The sequence below is a fragment of the Carya illinoinensis genome, chromosome 2 (assembly GCF_018687715.1).
Source record: "Carya illinoinensis cultivar Pawnee chromosome 2, C.illinoinensisPawnee_v1, whole genome shotgun sequence".
Taxonomy (NCBI): Eukaryota; Viridiplantae; Streptophyta; class Magnoliopsida; order Fagales; family Juglandaceae; genus Carya; species Carya illinoinensis.
This window is the reverse complement of record NC_056753.1, coordinates 33,720,924-33,744,402: the sequence shown is the minus strand read 5'-3', so window position 1 is coordinate 33,744,402 and position 23,479 is coordinate 33,720,924. Positions and strand designations below refer to the sequence as shown.

Here is a 23,479-nt window from a genome sequence, read left to right as displayed (position 1 = left end):
AGGAATAAATATCGTAGTAATAACACCTCTTCAACTAGTAAGCAGACTTGTTCCCACTTCAGTCTTTACATTAAAGTAGCGGGCACCAGAAGAAAGCTAACCCAACGATCAGATTACAATTTGATATCGAGAGGTGCTACTAGCCGGACGGGTGAGAGATCTTGTTTTACACCAGCAAATAAGGAGCTGACACATATGATTTGTAGCAAATTAAACAATAGACTAAATGCAGGGAATCATTTTTTTTCTTGAAAATACGTCCCAGCCCCCCCCCCCCCCCCCCCCCTCTCTCTCTCTCTCTCTCTCTCTCTCTCCTCACACCCCCCGTCGGCCTACTCCCCCCACCCCTCTCTCCGCAAAATCTATCATTCACAACGCAATATCACACCTCCAAAAATTTACAACAGAGATCGGAAATTAATAACTGAAAATTTACAACCGAAAATCCAATATTGCAACTCTAAAATTCATCCTCTGCAGCATCCTTATGAGATTAAAACAATGTTTAAATGAACTCAGATTTCATAACTTTTCTAGACAAATACATTTCAATTTCCAGTCCAATAATATTCAACTTGGTTAATCTGAATGACTCTTTGTACTTGTTTCCAATTTCTTCATTTTTAAGTGAAAGGATATGCGCCCATCTCTTCATATAGATCTCTTGCTGGTGACCAATTACTTTTTCACTCCTATTTGCAAATCACTCTTCATTCGCTCCCATTTCAAGCATCAGAGTTATTGTCCTATTTCAACTTCACGTTCATTGGGACAGATTTCAGTGCCACTCAAAATAACAACCACAACCCAGTTTAATATATATAATAAATGAATATAAAAAACTTACAGTTGTTTTGTTAAAATTGAGCGGAATCGATCGAGTTGAGGGAGGGAAATCAGTTCATTCTAAATCACCCTCCACAGAATCTCTGAGATGGGACGAAAGGAGAAAGGGAAAAGGGAATGGGAAATAGAAGAGAGGGAGAAGAGGAGAAAGAGGAGAAAAAAGCTAGGTTGTGGAGAGGAAAGGAGAGGAGACAAAGGGAAGAGGAGATGGTACAAAGGGAGAAATAAAAAATCCACTGAACTCGCACGCACTGTAACACACATAAGTCCTATATATGTTAAAGTTCTATTGGCCGGTGTAAAAGGAAAACAAACACCCGTCCTGTTTGAAGTATTTCTCTTTGATGTTAACAAAGGTATTTGACGTGCATGGTGGCCAGGCACTGTTCAGACATCATGTCACAAGTGAAAATTCCACTTGAAGATGCCTAGATGTACATTTCATGGAGCTTCCGAACACAGGTGACAAACACTGACATGTTGAAACAACAATGGCCTTCATTAAGTGACAAATGCTATGAACCGGTTTTAAGAGAAGTGACAATTGCTATCTATATTGTGTATCGGTATAGATTTAACAACATAACGAACACTTAAAACAGAGTGCAACTGTCAAAAGTCCCGTAGCCTGATGGGCATAACCCCCAAGCTTTCAAAATGGAGGTCTTGGGTTTGAAAACAGCCTCCCCAAATGTATCCCAAATAAATAAATAAAATAATTTAAAAAAAAAAAAAAAAAGAAGAAGAAGAAGAAGAGTAAAAACAGAGTGCAACTAGACGTGCCCAGAATTTCTAGGCCTCAATGTTAAAAAATACGGCTAGAATCAAGAACGAAACCAGGATTATAACTTTGGAGGGGTCAAATATTTTAGATTGGAATAAATAGTTCAATTAGAATTTCTTAGAAACACCACTAAAAAAATGATAATAAACAAACAAAAGTGATTAAAATGTAAAAAATAAAAAATATATTCAAAACCTAAAGAAAATAGGCATTTCACAAAAATCATAACAGCAAAAAAGTTTATCTAATGTTTTAATTAAAAAGTGTATACATAAAGTTTAAGCAAAATTAAAAATTAAAATTATGATTTAAAATCTTCACAAAGTTTTTAGAGAATATTAATGACTACAAATAAAAATACTTTATTTATCTTCTCCTATGTTTTAAATGTGTTATTTTCTAATAAATCTCCCTAAGAATTTAAATTTTCTCTATCAAAATATTATATGAAATAAAATTAAATTGGAAATAATATACTTAAAATTACAATTGATATTAAAGTAACTTGTAGAGATTGACCTCTTTATAAGGAGAAGTCAATCTCTCGTTCAAGTAACAGGATTAGTATTTTTTTTTTTTTTTCCTGTTACATCACTTATTAAAAGAACCACTCCTGCGAATTGATCAAGGAATTGACATATTGGTAATTGGTATAACTCCAAGTAAAACCATAAAATTCACAACTGTATTCTAAACTTAAAAGTGGAGAATTGAGCAGTAACACAACAAACACCATGTGACATAATAGATTAAATTAAAGAGATTATTGGTTTGATCGTCACCATCTTGTGTAACACTGAAGATCAATGCTTGAACATGGTTTTGAGTTGTGCCACTGCAGAGAAATCAGAGAAAAGACGTGAGCAATCCATGGCCGGGAAAAGACAAAAAAAAAATCCACCACCGGTTGCAAACATGACTTATGGAAAGAGTTTAAAGTGTAACCATCATACGATCAAAAAGATTAGTACCACACACACAAACAAAGGTATAGAACAACAACTTTTTTTTATCAGAAAAATATATATATATATATATATCATTTTCTAATAATCTAAAAACCTCTCCTTCCCTTTCTCAACTCAGCCATTAACACCATGCAAGGGCAAACCCTGAAAAGATCTAATTAGATTAAGTTTTTATTCACAAGATATGAGATATCCTTGCATGTATCTAAATAATAAAGAAAAAACACAAAAAGGGGAACTAGCAGCTAGCCAATATTCCACACCATAGGGATTTTGATAAAATTAAAAATTGTGAGGAGCCTCCAACAATTGTACAAAAATAACACATTTGGCCCACCACATACCAATTAGATATATAATATAAATAAAAGAAAAGAAGGAAAAGTCTTCAAAAGTAGCCTTCTCGCTTTATGAGACGACCCAAGGAAAAGGCCAAGTCACATTTAGGCTTCTAATTTAAAAGAAATACTCAATGTAACAATTGGAACTCTTTAGAATATATATATAGATCTTTTACAAGTAAGAAAGCCAATTTTATTAAAATAAGTGAAATAGGAGAAGCCCGTCTACACAGGACGTATCCAAAATAAAACACCTAAATACATTCTAGGAGGTAGAAAACGACAACAAAAAGTCATAGCTGAAGCTCCATTAATCACTAAAACAAAAAACCATTGCAATAAATAAAGAGTACACATAAAAATTCCGAATTTCCTCCAAGGTGCGCTCCTTTCCAACCAAATGCACCACATTAGACACAAAGGAACCATCTTCCACACCGCAGCCACTTGAGAGCAACCATATAACCCGTTCCAACACACAAGAAGATCCACCACTCTCAGAGGTATCACCCAAGCCAACTCATTTCTATTAAAAACTCCATCCCACAAAGTCTGCCACCTCACAATGCAAAAGTGAATGATCCACAGATTCCCCATGCTTCTTGCACATGAAACACCATTCCATAACAAATTATTCGTCAAAGGCAATGTGAGATCTCATTTACCACTATTCCTATAATCAGTCCAAGGAATTACAATCTCACCCACTCAAACTCCAGACATCCTCGTTAGGTCATTCCTATCTCGTCTCTACACTCTTCAGATTTAATACCTTTTTTTTTTTATAAGTAAAAGGGTAGTATTAATTATAATAGGCATAGTCCAAGTACACAAGATGGTATACAAGAGATAAGACCTATCTAGGTCGCTATAGAAGATGCAAGGAACTCATGTACATTTAGTCCATTAAAGTCTATAGCTAGAGTCCACAGGAACAAAGTACTGAAAAAAATAGAACGAAGCTCCTCGTTTGTCCGCTCCTTATCTTCGAATGTTCTCTCATTGCACTCTTGCCAAATACACCACATAATACAAATATGGATCATCTTCCACACCGCTTTGATTCATGAATTTCCACCCGGCATCGCCCAACTGGCCAATAATTCTACCACTGACTCCGGCATTACCCAACTTAACCCTACTCGACTGAAAACCTCACACCACAAAGCTCTAGCTATCTCACAATGTAGCAAGAGATGGTTCACTGTCTCGCCAGTTTTCTTACACATACAACACCAATCTGTGATGATGATCCGACGCTTTCGCAAATTATTGGTAGTCAAGATCTTTCCCAACATTGTTGTCCAGTTGAAGAAAAGTGACTTGGAAGGTGCCTTATTCCTCCACAAGCTTTTCCATGGGAAAGGAGGATTTGGAAAAGTTGTAAGGGCCTTATAAAAAGAGCGGACCGAGAAAATACCCTTACCCACCGGTTTCCACCACAGCTTATCTTCATGTCTTCCATTCATCTTCATAGAGTACACTAGGCTGAAAAACTCCGTGAAGCTATTTCCTTCCCAATCCTGTGTTGTTCTACAAAAAGTGATGTTCCAATGGACTTGGTCCCTTGAACGAACCAGAAGATCCGCCACCGAAGCTTCTGGATCACAAGCCACTCGAAAAACCGACGGGAAGGAATCCTTCAAAGCCTCCTCCCCACACCAGATATCTCCCCAAAATTTTATGCGTGTGCCCTCCCCCACCAAAAGTTTCGTATGGTTGGCAAACACCCCCCACCCTCTTCTTATATGCTTCCAAATCCCCATCCCATAAGGCTCAGGCCCCTCTCTAGTACATCATCCCCCCCCCATAAGCTGCCATGTTTGCTCTCAACTACTATTTTCCATATTGCTTCCGGTTCCCTATTGTATCTCCATAACCACTTCCCGAGCAGTGCCCGATTGAATTTTCTTAAGTTCTTTATCCCCAACCCACCTGAAGAAATTGGTCTGCATACTTTATCCCAACTGATTAAGTGAAACTTGAATTCATATCCCATCCCGCTCCAAAGGAAATCACGGTACAATCTTTCTATCCGTGCTGCCACTGAAACTGGAATAGGGAATAGAGATAGAAAGTAAGTAGGTAAGTTCAAAAGAGTACTCTTTATCAGGGTCACATGGCCTCCTTTCGACAAATACAATCTCTTCCACCCAACCAATCTTCGCTTTATCTGCTCAATCACTGGATCCCAGATAGAAACAGCTCGTGAAGCAGCCCCCAACGGTAGTCCCAGATAGGTCATAGGGAGAGCAACGACCTTACAACCCAAAATACTAGCCAACTGACTCGTGCTACTGACATTCCCAACAAGAACTAACTCTGATTTATCAAAGTACACTCTCAAACCTGATGCTTCGAAGCATAACAGAAGTGCTTTCAGTGTCCTAAGTTGTTCTTGTTCAGCCTCACAGAAGATTAAAGTGTCATCTGCAAAAAGTAAGTGGGATATCGAGATTTGGCCCCTGTTCAGATCACCCACTGAAAATCCAGCCCGCAGCCAATTGGTAACTAACGCCATTAGCATCCTACTCAAAGCCTCCTTGATGATGACAAAGAGAAATGAGGATAGTGAATCTCCCTGTCTTAAACCCCTCGAACTGTTAAAGAAACCTTCTGGACTGCCATTGATCAATACTGAAAATCTTGCCGTTGAGATACACCATCTAATCCACCTACACCAACGTTCCCCAAAGCCACACCTCTTCATTAAATAAATGAGGAAGTCCCAATTTACGTGGTCATATGCCTTTTCCATATATAGTTTACAAATGATCCCTGCAATACCAAACTTTAATCTACTATCTAGGCATTCATTGGCTATTAAGACCGAATCTAGAATTTGACGACCCCTAACAAAGGCATTTTGTGGCTTTGAAATTATCTTGCCGATGGCTACACCCAACCTGTTTGCTAGCACCTTTGAGATAATTTTATAAATCCCATTAGTGAGACTAACAGGCCTAAAGTCCTTCACTTCCGAAGCCTCGGTCTTCTTCAGAATTAAGGCGATAAAAGTCACATTCAGGCTTTTCTTAAATTTTCCAAACAAGAATAGTTCCTGAAAGACATTCAAAATATCCCTTTTTACCACCTCCCAACAAGTTTGGAAGAAACCCATCGAAAATCCGTCTGGTCCTAGTGTTTTATCTTTCCCCATTCGTCTGATCACTTCATACACCTCTTCCTCAAAAGCTCTTTCCAACCATGATGCAATCTGTGGCTCAATCGAATCAAATTTAAGTCCATCCACTTTTGGCCTCCATCCCTCTCTTTCTGTAAAAAGCTGTTCAAAAAAATTTAGCACGTGTTCCCGGATCACAGGAAGCTCCATACATTCACTACCATTGATTTTCAGCATTTCAATGGTATTAATCCTCCTATGAGAATTTGCCACTCTATGGAAGAATTTTGTATTTCGGTCCCCTTCTTTCAGCCACAAATCTCTTGATTTCTGTCTCCAAGAGATCTGATGGGCCCCAAGGTGGACCAAGTTGTACAGATCCTTTACAAGTTTTAGAATGGGCAATTACAAGATCAAGAGCTAGGAAGATGAAGAAAGCTATGCAAGGATGGGTGAAATCCACTTGAGACGTGTTTAGCAAGAGCCCAACATTCAAGATGGGCTTGAAAGGAGGAGATCTAGTTTTCATCCACGTGATACACTACAAAAGACACAACTTGGGCTTATTGTTATTGAAGGCTTTGGACTTATTTATTTCATTAAAAGAGTCTATTTTATTAGTTTAGAATAAGTGGGCTTGAGGATGTCAGCCCACACATGTCTTATTTCTAATGAACTATGGCTTTTGGGAAGGCCTTGTATTTTAGCCAAGGGCATATTTGGAAAGTTATTATTTAAAGTAAACTAGGATTTTAGAAGTATTGTAGCCCGGGTACTGTTCACGCTACAGTACCCGCGGCTCACTTAGGGTTTTGGGGATTGTTATTTAAACCACTTGTAACCTCATTTGAGAGGGTAAGACATTTTTTATTGAATATTCATTGTGAGTGAGTTTTCTCCTCTTGTTCTTAATTGAACTCTTGAACTTATCAAAGGTAAATCACAACCTTTGTGGCGTTCCTCCTTGTAATTTGGGTTCTTGAGACGGGATTTCATTAGGTCTAGATTTTAATATAATCTAGGTTCTTGAAACAAGATCTCAACGGGTTTAAATTCTCCATCCATAGACTTGAGTTTGGCGTTCTTGGGTTTGTTTTTCCAATATTGTTGTTAGGTCTCAAAGCAAATCGATTAGGGTTCACATCAACATCTCTTCAAGTGATAATACCCTTTCCAGTTCGGCAATCAACATTGCCTTTCTAGAAACTTCCTCTGCGGTAAGCAATCTATCTTCATTAAGCCTTTCTAGAACCTGTAACTCCTCCATCTTATTTTTCTTTTGTTCCCCTACATCTCCAAAACTTTGTGTTACAAAGTTTTAAATCCTCCTTAAGCGCCTTAAGTTTGCCTGCAAGAATATGAGAGGGAGTACCGTTAAACTGATAAGAAGACCACCAATTCCTTACCCTGTCCACAAAGCCCCCACTTTTCAGCCACATGCTTTCAAACTTGAAATAACTACGCCCACTATGAATGCCTCCTCCATCCAACAAAATTGGAAAATGATCTGAGCATAGGCGCGGTAATATCCTCTGACATACCTCCTGATAATGGCATTCCCAATACGGCGATATTAAAAATCTATCTAGCCTGGACCACATCTGACTATTAGACCAAGTAAAACGACCCCCCATGAGTGGGAGATCCACCATATTCAAGTCAAAAATGCAGTCGGAAAACTTTGTCATGGCTGGTCGTAGGAGACTATACCCAGATCTTTCACTAGGGAACCTTATAATGTTAAAATCCCCTCCTATGCACATAGGAAGGTCCCACCAGCTATGTACACCAGCAAGTTCTTCCCATAAAAGATGTCTGCTGTTGTCTACATTCGGTCCATAAATTCCTGCAAAAGCCTACAAAAAATTATCTTCTACCATCTTAAGAGAACATGCCACCGTGTAATCCCCAACGAACTCCTCCATCTTCACCACTACCCTTTTGTCCCACATCACAAGAATACCACCCGAAGCCCCATTCGAGGCCAGATACACCCAATCTACATAAGGACAATGCCAAACACTTCTCACTATTTTTCTAGTCACCAATTTCAACTTGGTTTCTTGTAAACAAACAATATCCGCCCGCCAATCTCAAAGCAAGTTTTTTATTCTCACTCGCTTATTACTCTCGTTCAGCCCCCCGAACATTCCAAGACACAATTTTTGGCTTCATAAAGAAATACACGTACCCTTCCCTTTGGCCCTTTCACGGCTTGAACTTCCCTCTTTCAATGACCAATCCAGTCTCTTGAGCTCCCTGCATTTCTTAGCACCCTTATTCTTAGAATGCGAGTGACCCACCTCAATGGCTGTGAGGAGAGCCATAAACTGTTCTTCATACCCACAATATGTTGAATATCCTTAACCTTTTTAAACACCCAGTCCGACATCTCACATTCATTGGGTAACAAACAGTCTAGAGGAAACGGATTCCTTTCACCATACCCCTCCAACTGATTTGTACCTTCCCATTCCAGCACTGTCTCCATTATCTCCATCCCATTCGAGAGGTGATTTTCTTCTTGAGAGTCAGGGACCATCACCAGATCAATGCTACCAGACCCCAATACCTCTACTTGTCTGGTTGATGGGTTCTGTGTGTATACAACAGGTAAGGATGCTCCCGAAACAATGTTTTCTTCATTAAGCATCACGGGCTCCTGAAACCTTTCCGTCCCAAACTCTGAAAATGAATCCAAATGTTCATTAACTACACCAGGGACCTCGACTTGGGATGATAACATCTCCCCATATATTTTCGGTTGGTTCTGTGCGACAAAATCTGGAAAAAAAAGCCATCGGAGGCTGTAACTCGATGTTTTCCTCCATCCGCGACGGCAAAATCTGCTCCTCTGCCGTCGCCGGCGTAGTCTGTGCCACCGGGGAAGGCTTCGCCATCGATATCTGCTCAACCTGGACCTGGGTCATCGTCAGCTTCTTGGGTTCCGACGTCGCAGGGTCAACATGCTTACTTCGGATCCTCCAAGCCTTTGGATTCGGCCCATGGGAAGGCCCCGGTTCCTTCTCTTTGTTGGATAAGGCCTCAACAACAGGCCTCTCTTTGCAAGCCCCCTCTTTCCCCCCTTCCAGGCCCACTCCCGATCCATTATAGGCCCGCCCCCATTCCTTCCTTATTAAATGCTCTATTTTCAATTGCAGTTCACTTATCTGCGTCTTAGCTTCCCAAAGGAGTTTCAGCGTCTCCCCGTCAGTCACGTCTCCTACTTGTCTGTTGCCCAACTGCCCCTAAACAGGGCATGCTTCTCTGACAGGGACCTGTCCCGTAGCCTCACCAACTTGTATGAGCCTACCCTCACCTTCAGACCGAGCCACCTGCGGCTGTACCACCATCAAAGCCTCCCTGTAAGACTGTGGGTTTGCATTGGATAACTTCCCCATCAGCCTACCATCCTTCCTCTTTTCATCGCAGAGTTCCCACAGTGCCTCCCCCATCTTACTCCAACCATAACCCACTTCCTCAGGGACGAAGATGAACTTCCTCTTCCCTCCAGCTCCATATTCCACCACTGCCAGATATCGGCCTCTCGCATTTGAACACCGTTGAGCAATAAAGCTATTGTTGCCTTCCCTTATGGTGGTGTAAAAATTGTTTTTATCTTTTTTTGTGCACCCATCCATGGCCTTAGCCAGCCATTTTACTGCTGAAGGTCCCAGGACTACCTTATCCATCATCTTCCATGTCCTTTCTGTGATCACCACTCTGCCCCCCTCCTTAACTAGAGTGAAACATTTAGAATCTATAACTAACTCCTTACACGAATACATAATGTTCACAGAAAACCAATACAACCGTCGTGAGGACCGTCGCTAACCACCCAAACTAACGCAAGCAAACTGACTACAAACTAACCATCATCAAGAGAAAAGTGTACGGAGAGAAAAGAGTACGAGAGAGAGAAAAAAACGAGCAAGGGTTCCTCAACTGAAATAATATATAGGAAGCAACTAATTAATGTTAATCTACAGAATAAGCATTTCATAGAGAAGCCAAATATAGATTTAATACCTAATGCATCTCAATCTCATACTTTTCGGCCCCACATTCTATAATATACCATGGCTAACCCAATAGCTTGTATTTACTTCATCATTTGCAGTGTATTTATATCAACAATTCTCTCAAGTCAAAGCCATTTATGGATATGCCAGAACTAAGGTGTCTCTTGTTGGAAGAAAGAGGGAAAGAAAGGAAATGACACAACAAATAACAGAGGGAGAAGCACCATTATGTTTGACTTCTATTCATTATGGACTCACCGTTACATAATGATAGAAGTGGGAAAAACCTAGTCTACATTTTAGTGGAATTAGTTCTTCAATAGGTAAAATAGGTTTTATCAAAAAGAATGAGGGTGTTAACCCAGTACACAGGAAGTAGTTATGCGTGTGCATCTAAGGTTAAACATGTATCATAAACCAGAAAATCAGAAGCAAGAAATCTTAGTGTATGACTACTTTGTACATGTATCATAAACATGTATCACCATGGAACAAAAATCTTGACTTAATCAAGCAAAGTCCCAAATTGTCACCTAAGTAAGGCTGTGACTACTTTGGAAAAACAGAACAGCACGATAGTGTAAACTCAAAGTATCTAAAGATCCGTTGTAGTTCTTTTATCAGTATATATCCGTTGTACTTTCTAGGAACTTACAGCAATCAGAGTTCATTTTTTCCAGCAACCGGGGCAACAGATTGTACATTGTTGTCATAAAGCCAAAAATGGAGCCTAATGTACCATCTATCAATTAAATTCAACAAATATCACACGGAACCACATTACTTACTCGCGCTTTTCTCAGCCTTCATATTGTCTGACGCCCTCAAACTCAACCTCAACCACAACATCAACAAGCTCTCCCTCAAATTCTTAAACGAGACCCTGCCAATCCTCGACTCAGTCTCCTTCTCCTCCATCTCTCTCAGTGTCACCAACCTCTCTTTCAACTCCGCGAATGAAAACAACGCCTTCCCTTCCTTATTTCCCTCCGGCCTCAGCCTCTCCCTTAACTCCCCAAAGTTATACATCTTCGCAAACTCCGTCTTCATTGTCAGTGTCTCCCTCTCCGTTTCCTTCCGCTCCATCTCCTTCCCAAACACCGAAACCGGCAGGATACCACTCCCGCCAATCACTGGACCTGAATCCGTCGATGGCTTCAATTTCAAGCTATTCTTAAAATCCGATAACGACACAGGGTCCGCACCCCTCCTCTCATTCTGTACCATCCCGGACGAGGATCGTAGCTGCCGCAAACGCTCGCGAATTACTTCGAAAGTAGGCTTGCCACTACCGCCGATTTTTCCAGGTCCTGATGCCGTATTGGTGCCGTTCTCATGGGCCTTGTCAATCACATACCGTTTGTAAAGCTCTTGAAAAGGGATGTGCTGTGATGATGATGAGAGATGAGGTGAGGTTGAGTTGGGTCCAGTGGGGGTCGGCACAGAGGATCGAAGGCGGAACTCGGAGTCGTTCTTGCGGATTTCTTTGAGGGAAGCAACTTGGGAAGGCTTAGAGAAAGATGGGTTGAAAGGTTTTGATGGGCTTGTGGGGTTCCTAGGTGAAAATGGGGAGGTGGGTCTTTGATGCGGCTGTTGTTTGAGGCTGCCTTTGACATCAGAGAAACAGGATGATTGGGATTGGGATGAGGTGGAGGACGGGGACTTGTCGGCAGTGGTGGGATCCGGACGGGTTGAAAAGGTGGAGAAGAGGTTGACGAGGGCGGTATTGTGGAGGGTCCTGTGTTTGGGTCTGAGTTGGAGAGTAGCCATGGGAGCTGAGAAGGAAGAGGAATGAGATGGCTTGGTCCAGTCGAAGAAGACGACGAGGAGCAGGGATGGTTGGGGTCAGGCTTGGGTCTGGGGCTAGGTTAGGGTTGGACCACCCCACCAACCATCGGCATCAGAAAATTTCTCCCACATTTTTTTCGTGTCACAAGTAGGTTATACCATGGTGGTGAATTTCGGAAATTATTTTTTATTTTTATTATTTTTTATTTTATTTTATTTTTATTAAACTAATTAAATTATTTTATTTATAATCCTTACATTACATATTTATTATATTTATTATAAAATAAATAAATATGAGATACCACATACTTGTTATATAAAAAATAAATAATATAAATATGATATATAGTGTTACTTGCGTGTGTGATGGTGATAAATATAATTATTTATTTGATAATATGTGTTGAATATGTGAAATAAGTTTAAGGTTCAGTACGGCATTTCAAATTTTTATTTTAAATTTAAAATTTTCATCTTATCATTATAACTTTTTCAAATTTTTATATAAAATATAATAAATAATTCAACTTTTTCTTAACTTTTTTAAATTTTAAAATAATAATAATAATATTAAAATATAATATAATATTTTAATATTTCATCTTAAAACTCAAAATTCTCATCTTACTACCAAACCGAACCAAGGAAAAGGAAAATTCTTTTTGTAAGCACACTTTGTGTACCAATTGGCGCACCGATATTGATATGTAAGGCATATGTTTAACAAAATAATGTGAATTAAAAACGAAAATAATTTTCATAAGGTAAAAGATTTTATTCTTCTTTCAAAAAAATTTTTATATATTTTTTTAAATAAAAAAGGTCATCAATACACGAATTGGTACACTAAATATTTTTGTACCTAAAATTGAATGAGTTAAGATAAACATTAAAAATTAAATAAAATATTATTTATTAATAATCTTATTATTTTAGAAATTAAAATGAATAAATTATTTATTATATTTATATAATAAAATTTAAAAAATTATGATAATGAGTTAAAATAAAATAAAATGAGATTAAACCTTTACCTAAACAAGAAAATCAATAGGGGATGTTTGGAGCATGGGGATGTGACATAAAATTCTTATCTCATTATTTCAATTTTTTCAAACTCTCATGCAAAATATCATAAACAATTTAATTTTTTTAAATTCTAATTCATTTTTTTAAAATCTCAAAACAGTAAAAATATTAAAAAATAATATTTTAAACTTTTATTTAAAATTAAAAATTCTCATTATAGCAAGCCATAAAAGACGGCCTATGTCATGCGCGTTTAATATGCGTAGCAGCATTTTGGAGTGGCTTTTGAGGCCACACGCGGTCTCTATGACTTCACCAACCATAGATCCATCGGATCAGCTCATCCGCTCTCCTCTTAAGGTGGCGTGTGTTCTACACGGGCCGCCGCAGACAATGTTGTTCCGTCGGCAACTCAGCCTTGACTTAGGTTGCTATCCTATGTTAGCGTTTTTCCTAACTCGTGATCAGGACAATGTGATCGTGATAGTCTTTTACGATTGGATTAGATCAATAAAATGCAGCGCATCATTCTCAACTGCGACTTTTAGTTATAGGTTTATAGTTTGTTTATCAGACTATGTAAAAATCGTTTTAAAGCGACATCCCCACGTGGGATTGGATTGGAGCCAATCTTTTGGCGAGATAACCCGTTTTTATTCTTATTTTAGTGCTACTTTTATTTGTTTTGAGAAGAATGTTGGAGACTTCCACCTAAAAAATTTTGTAACATTGTAACCCTTAAGTTTCTCCGCGAAATTTTTGCTTGTTGAGGAAAAAAAAAGCCATAAAAGAGAGAGAACTGCCAACTTTCGAGTGTGATAAGAAGCATCAAAATGGCGAAGATTGCAGCTGCACAGAATTTTTGTACACCGCACCGTACATAACCACAGCTTCTACCCTACTTCCTCAACCCACAGCTTGGCACTGTCTCAGTCAAACTAATAACCGCATCATGATCCATCACAATACGTGTATACATACATGCATGCATATGCCTCCAACTTCACATCCCGAACGTTTCCACTCAATCCCTATCAAGGCGAACAAGACGGAGAGCACAGCACAGGGATATGGGAGGATCATCGCCACGTGTACTAATGGTGGACCCGGACACGATCAACAAAAGATAAAGAGAGTCAGAGAGAGACCGAAGAAAAAGGAAACAGAGGTTGAAAACAACAAAACTACGACCACAACAAGTAGAAAAGGGTTTGTCCACAAAGCTAAACTCTCCTACAAAAAACTAAAAGCCTCCATAGTCCATAGTCTTTTTCAAAGTTCAACCTCTGTTATTAACGCGTACACACTGATAACCAGAAAACACCGAGAAGATTTTCCTCCACGACCGCCTGCTCGACATCCTTTTTTCTTTCTTTAAGAGGAACCACGCAGTGACGGGAATATGAGCGACGACGAAGACGAGTGGGTTGAGAACGCCATGACCAACGACTCGTTGGTGGCACACTTGTTGCTACGGCTGAAGCTTCCGCGACGTCCGCCGCGGGTTCCAGACAGGCCACCTCTCAATATTGACTGGATGGTACGCCAGCGGCGTTCGAAATCGGTACCGACTCAAGAAGAAGACTGCAATAACAAGACCGCGACGGAGAGGGCTAGTCCGACCACTCCACTCTCCTGGAGCGGCGCCACCTGCGCCAGTGGCGGCGCACCCGATGGCTTCGAGGAGTCCAGCCGGCCCGCCAAAACGACGAACGGTTCGAGATCTAAGGTTTGTTGCTCTTCACTTTTCTCTTTTCCATCTTCCGAGTCTGACTGGGGGTGGGCTGGTGTCAGTTCGGTGCGGCGAAGAATGACTAGATTTAAAGTCTGGCATGATATAAAAGCTTTATTGAATTGACGGTAATATTCATTATCAAAGCCGGATGTTAACTCGGATTGGTTTAGCACAATAGCGTATGGAATTTAGCATCATCAATATCATCTGTCAGATTTTCCTTCATATTCAGCTCTTTAGGAGCTTCCATTATTCCTTTTATACCCGGTGTTTTTGCCGGTCCGTGGTCGGACCGGTCACTTTTCAAATTCCCTTGACCAAACTGCCCTCCTTATTTAAGAGTAAGGACTTTCTATTTCTATATTTGCACCTGGTGACTTTCATTCAACGCATTGGAGTCTGATAGACATTTGACTCTCCTTATCATATTTTTTTGCCTTTCCGTCGAATGGACCGAAAACCCCCTTTCCCTGCCACGGCCCCAAAAATTCCATGTCGGAGTCAATACTCCATTGGCTTTTTCCCAACATGACGAAATTCTCCTCACTCAGCCAAAGAGTGAAAAACGCACCTCCCTTGTCAACTTGCAAGGGGATTTTGGTAAATACGCGGCAGTGTGTTCATGATTTTGTATTGAATTTGAAATCGGGGTGGCGTGTTATCGTGGCGAAATAGGTCCGCGGATAGTTTGGCGCAGCTAGTGTTGGGACTTTATGTTTGTTGCGAGGGGCAATGATTCCCTGCGGTCGCCACAGTTTGATCAAACTAGAATCTTGATCCATGACCCTATCACATCCATCTTTTTATTCCCCGCTCTAGTCTTTTTACGGGACAAAACCTCTCAAGGCAATCTGCGTGACAGCTGGGTCCAAAAAGTTGGTTCTGATCGCTACAGTGAAAAAGCAGGCGGGAAGGTTTTTCGGTTGGGTAGTTCTGGTGGGGTCCGCAAAGAATATAGTTCGAATAGTTGTTACATAACTTCTGTGGGTAATAAAATAAGATTTTCCGTAATTATCAAAAAAAATAGTTTTGCTGTAATTATAATTTCTTTAATAGATTTTATAATTAAAATATTAATTAATATATAGTGTGGGGTCTACACATTCTGAACAGGTCAGCGTGTTATTAATATGCGCGCGTTCATTCACGAGCAAGTTATGTGACCCTCCTCCTCCTTCTTCTTTGTTAAGTAATGAAATATACAGTTGTATATTATAATTGAGTGTAAATATCGTATAATTAATTTTAAAAAGAAGAAAACATTATTATTAAAAATTAAATTTTAATATAAACATTATATATATATCTGATTATAATTTTTTTAATTTTATTTTTTATATCCTTTGGGTCTTTTGAATAGTAAAATGATGAGTTTAAAAATGGCCTTTGCTTCTGGCCAACTGAAAAATAGTAAGATAAAAGATAAAAAATGACGGACCATGCAGATTATATTTTGTCATTCTGGATGACATATACTACGAATAATGACAATTCTGACCAAAATGTGTGAGAAATTTGATGATAATTAGATGGGTATTTCGCTATTAGCAGAAAAGGTTACTAAAAGCGGTCTAGCATTTTTGTACGCACAAGAAAATTTTCAACTATATCAAAATCATGTAAATTCATAACCCTTGTTTTTTCTCTTAGTTATTGGAGTGTGATGTATATTTTCTGATTAAATGATTGTGTTTAATGTTGGGCGTGTACAGGTAGCTGCTGGGGGTGAAACTACCAACACCAAGAGGCCAAGGAAGAAAAAGGTTACCCTAACTTTTATCATCCCATCATTGAAGATTTTCCTGGAACAATTTTAGGTGCCAATGTTAAAATCATTATGGCATCGCGAATGAATCGTTGATAAAAGAAAAATCTTTGAGATATTTAAATCATTGGGTATTAATTACTCTTCCAATGGATCATTCGCATGACCATGTGTCGCAAGTATATATAGTTGACTTTATTTTAGCAATCGTATTGCTGCCTCCTTGATTTAGCCCTTTATTTATTAAGCTTTTGGTGATTGGTAGAATAATAGTTGCCCTCAAATCTCAAATATTTCCTCTTTTTTGGCAGTCGATAGCTGAACTTAGAGAGGAGGAAAGTTCTCTCATGAAGGAAAGGATAAATTTGAAAAATGTAGGTTTCATTGATTTCTTTTGTTGCTTTGTTCACGCATCATTTTCTCTAAGGGGATGTTTAGGGAATTAATGAGATGAGATGAGAAATTTATAAATAGTAGTTAAATGATTTGTGAATTGTAGTAGTGAAATGGTTTGAATTAAAATATTTTATTAGATTTTGAAAAATGAGAGATAGAAAATTAAACAAAAGTATTATAAAGTTAAAATATTGTTATAAAATAATTTTTTAATATTATTTTTGTTTTGAAATTTTAAAAAAGTTGTATTGTTTTTATGTTTTGTCTGAAAGTTTAGAAAAATTGTAATGATTAGGTAGATTAGATAAAAAAAGTTAAAAATCTCAAAGTGAAAAGTATTTGTATTTGAGTGATGTTTGAAAAAGATATTATAAGAAATTTTGAGATAAAATGAGATAGCTTGTGTTCTCAAACAATTCTTAAATCAAAATGTCTTATTGGTGATATCTAAATTGAGAAATATCAAACCCACCAAATGTGTGTGCCGATTCTCTCTCTTTTTTTTTATTATTTTTTTTAATTTAGTGATTAAGGAAGTGTTTTTTTTTTTAGTGATGTTGTGAATTTTTTTTATTTTAAAAAAAATATTTAAGAATATAAAAAAATAAAAATAAAAAATATTCTTCTCGGGACCGAGCTCGAGCTACATCCTCAGTGGATGTAGCACTGCTCATCTAAATTTGAAAATTAATGTATTAGCTGATTGATTTTGCAGCAACTGGCAGCCATGCGCCTCACTTTTGAGAAACAAAGAGCTGCAAACAAAAGCTTGAAGAAAATAAAGGTTAGTTTGCTTTTCTATTTTGTCTCATTATTTTCTTTTGCGCCTAAATCTTTTATCAAATCTCGAGTACTTGAGTTAAATCATGGCAGTTAACAATTGAATCATTTTACTAATGCTAAATTATAATATGTGGCTATGTATATATAGGCATGCACATATTTACTGCATAAAATGGGTTTTTACCTATGCTGATCTCTGTCTTTTTCCATTAGCCTGCTGATTCTAGGACAACAATCTTTGATTTTCTGGATATTTGTAGACACTAATTATGGAAGATTAAGGCCTGGTTTGGTTAGCCTTTTATCTCATCTGGAGCTGTACGGTACAGAGGTTTTGCCTATCCAAATGGTGTATTTCATCTTTAAGTTTTGAAAACATTCACTGAAATAAACAGTAAGTAAAACAGTGCTAAACAGTGCAAAATTGACAGTGAACAGTGTAAAACATATAATGAACAGTGCAAAATCTCAATTGAACGGGTACTCTCCAAACCGTGGGATCCACACATTTTTCAAATTCTAAAAAGTAAAATCCATTTCATCTCATTTCACTATCTAAACATACTTTTTTTACAAATTATTTCATCTCATCTTAGCTAAAAAATCTCATTACTATTCAAAATATATCATCTCATCTCATCTGAACTACGTAACCAAACCTCACTATCCAAACACATACTTTTTTTACAAACTATTTCATCTCATCTTAACTCAAAAATCTTATTATTATTCAAAATATTCCATATCATCTTATCTGAACTGCATAACCAAACGAGGTCTAAAGTATTGTACTAAGTTTATATCTGGTTTGAAATTCTAAAAACTATGTTAAACATCATTAAGCTCATAACAGTTTGCATGAAAATATGTCTTTGATGCAATCTAGCATACAACTATTTTTTTTCCTATCGGTTTACTGAATTGTTGACCTGATAATTAAGCAACGAGTAGTCAATGATGTCTCGAGCTTTGCAAGTTTCAGCACCATCATGAGTTAAATATATCTGCCTCGCAAGATGGCAACCTAAATATATCTGTACTTTTTGTTTCAGGGTGATTTGCAGTCGTCGCCCGAGACAATAAAAGCTATAACCACTATGGCATCCTCGGAAGCTGTCACTGACCGACCCCAGAAAATGGAAGAAGATTGTGGTGAGCCTGCTGCAATTTCTCCATCAGGTTTGGCACTCACTGATCTTGATGCTTTACGACACCCAAGTCAACCAAATAGTGCTTCAACAATACAGGAGGGCAGAGAGCGTGATACTTCATTCGTGTTGCCTGATCTAAATTTGACATTTGAGGAGGCTTCCGGCTCTTAGGTTTTATGTGGAATGAGCTAAGGAGAACCATTATATTTCTGCTGATTCACGTTTCCTAATTAGGCGGGATGAAGATGCAGCAACTACAGAAGTCTAACCATAATGTAGGGTACAAAACCAATTATCTTCACTGAAGGGTGCGGATTCGGCATGTTCATCACGAGATAGGGAGAGTAGTTTAGAGATCCTAACTCATTAGTTAAGATTACATTCTTTCATGGCAGTTTTTTATATATAATGGTACAAAATCATTTGGGGCCAAGCCTCATTCCTTCTAGTTTCTTTTTTAGGAGACAAGGTGTAATTACTCTTCAGACATTAAATGTTTGTGTTCCCTTGGTAGAACGATCAATGTGGCTCTGTTTTGATAGTATTTGTCCTTGCATTTTTCTTCTAACCTGCAAATTTTGGAGCTTGGTGCGTACCACCGCCTCTATCTTGAGGTCTAGTTCCCTGAAAAAGGCGTTATGATTCTTGCGTCCTGGTCTTGACTCTTGTTTACATTTGTGCAGGTTTCGATCACTCGCTGGCTCGTTGCAAGTTCCATTGCTTTGTGGGACACGTGAAATTGCCCAAATACTCGAAGAACAGGAAAGAAAACTCTCATATGTGTCCATGCGTGTCAAAGTCAGGCTTTTAGTTTGGAGTTGTCGTCGGTGCATGATAGAATTAAAATTTTCCAATATATTATGGCATCACTTAAACTCAACATGAATTACTAGCAGAATTTCTAACGTGGATGAACTCAAATACCTTAGCTTGAGCAACAGTCGACTTGGTGCTGTAAGGCTCATCAAATAGTTTAGGCCGGCATGCAGGCTGCAACTGTAACAGATTTTTTGAAGAAAACTGAAGCAAAAGGGGAATTCATAGGCCAGGCTTGCCCAAAGTTGTTTGAACATACATAATTAATCCACTAAGCTTAGTTCATTCCTCAAGATATATTTGTGATACCCCATATAATAAGGATAATGATAGGTGGTATATAAAATCCCACATCACTTAGAAAAGAGAAGTTCCTATCGCTTTATAAGGTTCCAATGAAGCTTCAATTGTATCATTGACTAGTCTTTTTTAGAGTATAGGTCACATAGTTTGGATCTTTCATTGGAGCGTTATAACATTATTCAAAGGATTGATAATATATGTTCATATTACAAATCTCACTTCCAACTAGACAACTGATATTAATTTTCTAATTTCAGTTATCCTTATCAAGTGCTGGCAAACATCCAAGTAGAATCTCAGCAGCATGCTCCAATTCCTGCTCTGAGATGATCAATGGTGGCAGAAGCCTAATAACATTTCCTTTTCCCGCAGTTAGTATTAGAAGGCCTGAGTTTCGAGAAGCATCTACAATCGGTGAAGCAGATACATCCAGTTCTATCCCAATGATAAGACCTAGACCTCGTACATCTCTCACATGAGAGTTCCCTCCTAGCTTTTTAATCAGCAGTTCTTTAAAATGGTGACCTTTCTTTGAGACGCTTGCCAAAAAATCAGGTCTTGATATTTTCTCCAAAACAGTAAGGGCAGCTTTGCAGACAAGTGGTCCACCTGCAAAAGTACTTCCATGATCTCCAAAACTTATGGCAGAGGCAACTCTTTCAGTCATTAGAGCAGCTCCTATCGGAAGGCCGCCAGCAAGAGGCTTGGCAAGTGTCATTATATCTGGGACTATACCATATGCTTCATGTGCCCAAAGATAACCAGTACGACCCAAGCCACATTGGACCTGTGATATAAACATTTAATAAAATTCAGAAGAACAGTGGCCTAGCTAAAAACGAACCCCAAGGAAAAAATTGGTCAGAGAAAAATCTATCAACATCTATGTCCCAATATGCATATAGGATTGATCGATTAAACAAAGCTATACTACTGTTTCTCCAATCGACAAGATGTATGGATCACAGGGATGAGGAAAACAAAGCAAAACTCTCCATCCCCTCAGAAAAATCTGTCGCTCATAGTCGCATAAGAATCTGCTTTCATCTATCTTTGGGTTTCTGGCCCTTCATAAGAAAAATCTTTTATTTGAAAACAACAGAAAGTAACTTCAGTGATGATGATAACCCAAGAACATAAGTTTCACACACGTGGACACTGACAACAGATCACCCAAACAGCCGACTATGCAAGAGTTTTACACAGAATATATTCTCTCTTCACAGCTAGCCCATCAACATCAAATTTACTTTCTAAGGAATGCTATTGAAGTTTGAATTTCACAAAAAGGTAAACATTTAATCTCAAATAAAAAGACAGACATGCAAAGAAATGCATCCACATAAAGCTTATTTTACAGTCTGGTGGCTGTCCGATGTTTCATAAATTCAAATAAAGGATATCAGCTAATTGTACTTCACAAAAATGAAAGGAAGATAAAATCGATGACAAAGCACATATCCAATATTTTCTCTTTAATAAGATTTTTTCTTCAAGACACTATGCTAAACAGAAGAATTAACTAATTTCAATACGAGCATGATAGTAACATCCAGGCTACAGATTTTGACCACATAAACGAGAACTCTGTAGAGTATCCATCCGAAATGAACAGCTGCCTACATACCTCGTCAAAAATCAGTAGAGAACCGGAATCATCACAAGCTCTACGCAAGGAATACAAAAATTCCTTTGTCGCACTATATATGCCACCTTCACCCTGGATAGGTTCCACAAAAACAGCAGCAATGTTTCTGCCCTGAATCAGTTGTGTTGCAGATTCTATATTCCCGTACTCCAAGAAAGTAACTCCGGGCATGACGGGCTCAAAGGGTGATCGGTAATTCTCTTTGCTTGTCAATGCAAGGGCCCCCATAGTTCTCCCATGGAAGCAGTTACTGAAAGAAATGAACTCTGCTGCCGGCTGATTCTCATCTGGGTGCGTAAATCTTTGAAACTTTCTCGCGAATTTTATAGCAGCTTCGTTAGCTTCGGTTCCAGAGTTGGTGAAGAAGACACGATCGGCAAACGAAGAAGCCACGAGGCTTTTCGCAAGCTCCACCTTCAGCAACAGCAACAATATTTGCCTATAAAGTTAGCAAATTTTTGCAAATCAGGAAAGAAGAAAGACCAAACATTAGCCATATAGCTTTTACCTGAGGGATTGAGTAGTAGACATTGCTGACATGGGTGAGCATATTAGCCTGCTCTGTGACGGCGCGCACCCAATCGGGGTCGCCGTGCCCTAGCGCGTTGACGGCGATCCCAGACGACAAGTCCAGATACTCTCTCCCATCGGGATCGTACAGTTTACAACCTTTGCCTCTGGAGAACACCACGGGCGCTCTGGCATAGGTGCCCACCAGAAACCTCCCCTCGGCCTCCATCACCTCCTTGCTCACCCCTGTCTGCAGAGTACCCGGCGCTTGGACCTGCACGTTTGCGCATGCGGTCACTCGCAGGCGTCGGATATCGGTACCGAAAGAGCGGCGGAGGTTAATCGCCGGGGGAGTGGGGCGATTGATAGAAAACTGAAGGGAACTCATTGTAGTGCGCGGTAGGTGGGTGTTGAAAATGAAGCGAAAGTGTTGGGTCGAATATCAATTTTTGATTGATAATAGTGTTTATAATACAAACTAACTGTATTTAATAAAGGAGGAATGGACTGATCCAACGATTTGGGTTGAAAGTTGCAAAATGATCGAATGGATTTGCACATCAGTTAAATAATATTGAATATCATGTTAGGATCAATTAAATCTGTTATATTGAAGGAAATAATTTGTGTAGTATTTTCGTATTCTATTTAAAATATGATTTTTTTAATAATAGACTTTAACTGAAGTGAGTATGTAAAACTTTAACATGAAAAAACCTTACTTGGCCTTACTTTTAAATTTATTTATTTTTAAATTATAAAAAAATAGCTAAGGCTCGTTTTAATATTAAATTGAGTTGAAATGAGTTGAATTTTTTATGAATAATAATGAGTTGAAATGGTTAAGTGAGTTTTGCAAAAAATACTTAAGATGAGTTTAGATATATTTATAAAAAATTAAAAAAAGTTGTGAGTCTCGTATATAAAGAGATGTTAAGTTACAAAAAGATTGTGGGTCTCCCGTGTAAAGAGATTTTCATTTTTTTTTTCTATAGATAAGATGAGATGAGATAAGGTGAGATTAAAGTTAAAAGTTAAATAAAATTTTGTTAAAATATATATTTTTTAATATTATTTTTATTTTAATATTTTAAAAAGTTGAATTATTTAATTTATTTTGTGAATAAATTTTAAAAAATTGTAATGATTAAATAAGATAAGTTGAGATGAGTTATAAAAATAAACGAGATTAATTAAGATAAATTTAATAAAAATAAATTCATGATCTGAATTTAGTCTAAGTTGTAACCTAAATCACAAAACTGTTGAATATTGAGTCCTTAATTTAATCACTCATGAGCGAAATATTTTGTTAAATAAATTAACGGATAACGTACCCTATCATGGGATCTGACACGGTAACTTTACACAACACAATTCCTTGTCTTTTTTTTGTTCTTTATGTTATGTTACGGGGCAATATGTCAGAAATCCCACTAAGCTTTCTGCAGTTCGTTTTGTTTGTGT

General features: G+C 38.2%; 3 protein-coding genes and 1 long non-coding RNA gene across 5 annotated transcripts; 1 reads left to right on the top strand and 3 right to left on the bottom strand.

The window, feature by feature from the left end:
* Positions 1 to 410: 410 nt before the first annotated feature.
* LOC122301168 lies at positions 411 to 1,866 on the bottom strand. Its single transcript, XR_006240145.1, has 2 exons — positions 848 to 1,866; positions 411 to 755 (listed from the first exon to the last, which is right to left on the bottom strand). It is a non-coding gene; the product is annotated as an uncharacterized LOC122301168 (long non-coding RNA).
* A 384-nt stretch (positions 1,867 to 2,250) lies between these two features.
* On the bottom strand, positions 2,251 to 12,007 carry LOC122301167. The gene is made up of 2 exons (XM_043112323.1): positions 10,874 to 12,007; positions 2,251 to 2,465 (listed from the first exon to the last, which is right to left on the bottom strand). The coding sequence occupies exons 1-2, from the start codon at positions 11,853 to 11,855 to the stop codon at positions 2,434 to 2,436; spliced, it is 1,014 nt and encodes a 337-aa protein (XP_042968257.1). The 5' UTR covers positions 11,856 to 12,007; the 3' UTR covers positions 2,251 to 2,433.
* Positions 12,008 to 14,058: 2,051 nt separating this feature from the next.
* Positions 14,059 to 20,389, top strand: LOC122301165. 2 transcript variants are annotated; one of them, XM_043112321.1, is made up of 6 exons: positions 14,059 to 14,634; positions 16,353 to 16,403; positions 16,717 to 16,779; positions 17,517 to 17,585; positions 18,637 to 18,763; positions 19,419 to 20,389. In XM_043112321.1, the coding sequence occupies exons 1-6, from the start codon at positions 14,308 to 14,310 to the stop codon at positions 19,544 to 19,546; spliced, it is 765 nt and encodes a 254-aa protein (XP_042968255.1). In that variant the 5' UTR covers positions 14,059 to 14,307; the 3' UTR covers positions 19,547 to 20,389. The 2 variants fall into 2 exon arrangements, with proteins under 2 accessions (XP_042968255.1, XP_042968253.1); XM_043112319.1 differs by lacking the exon at positions 19,419 to 20,389 and having other exon boundaries at positions 14,066 to 14,634; positions 18,637 to 19,279.
* LOC122301164 (acetylornithine aminotransferase, mitochondrial-like) lies at positions 19,909 to 22,475 on the bottom strand. Its single transcript, XM_043112318.1, has 3 exons — positions 22,011 to 22,475; positions 21,482 to 21,916; positions 19,909 to 20,641 (listed from the first exon to the last, which is right to left on the bottom strand). The coding sequence occupies exons 1-3, from the start codon at positions 22,398 to 22,400 to the stop codon at positions 20,108 to 20,110; spliced, it is 1,359 nt and encodes a 452-aa protein (XP_042968252.1). The 5' UTR covers positions 22,401 to 22,475; the 3' UTR covers positions 19,909 to 20,107.
* Between the last annotated feature and the right edge of the window lie 1,004 nt (positions 22,476 to 23,479).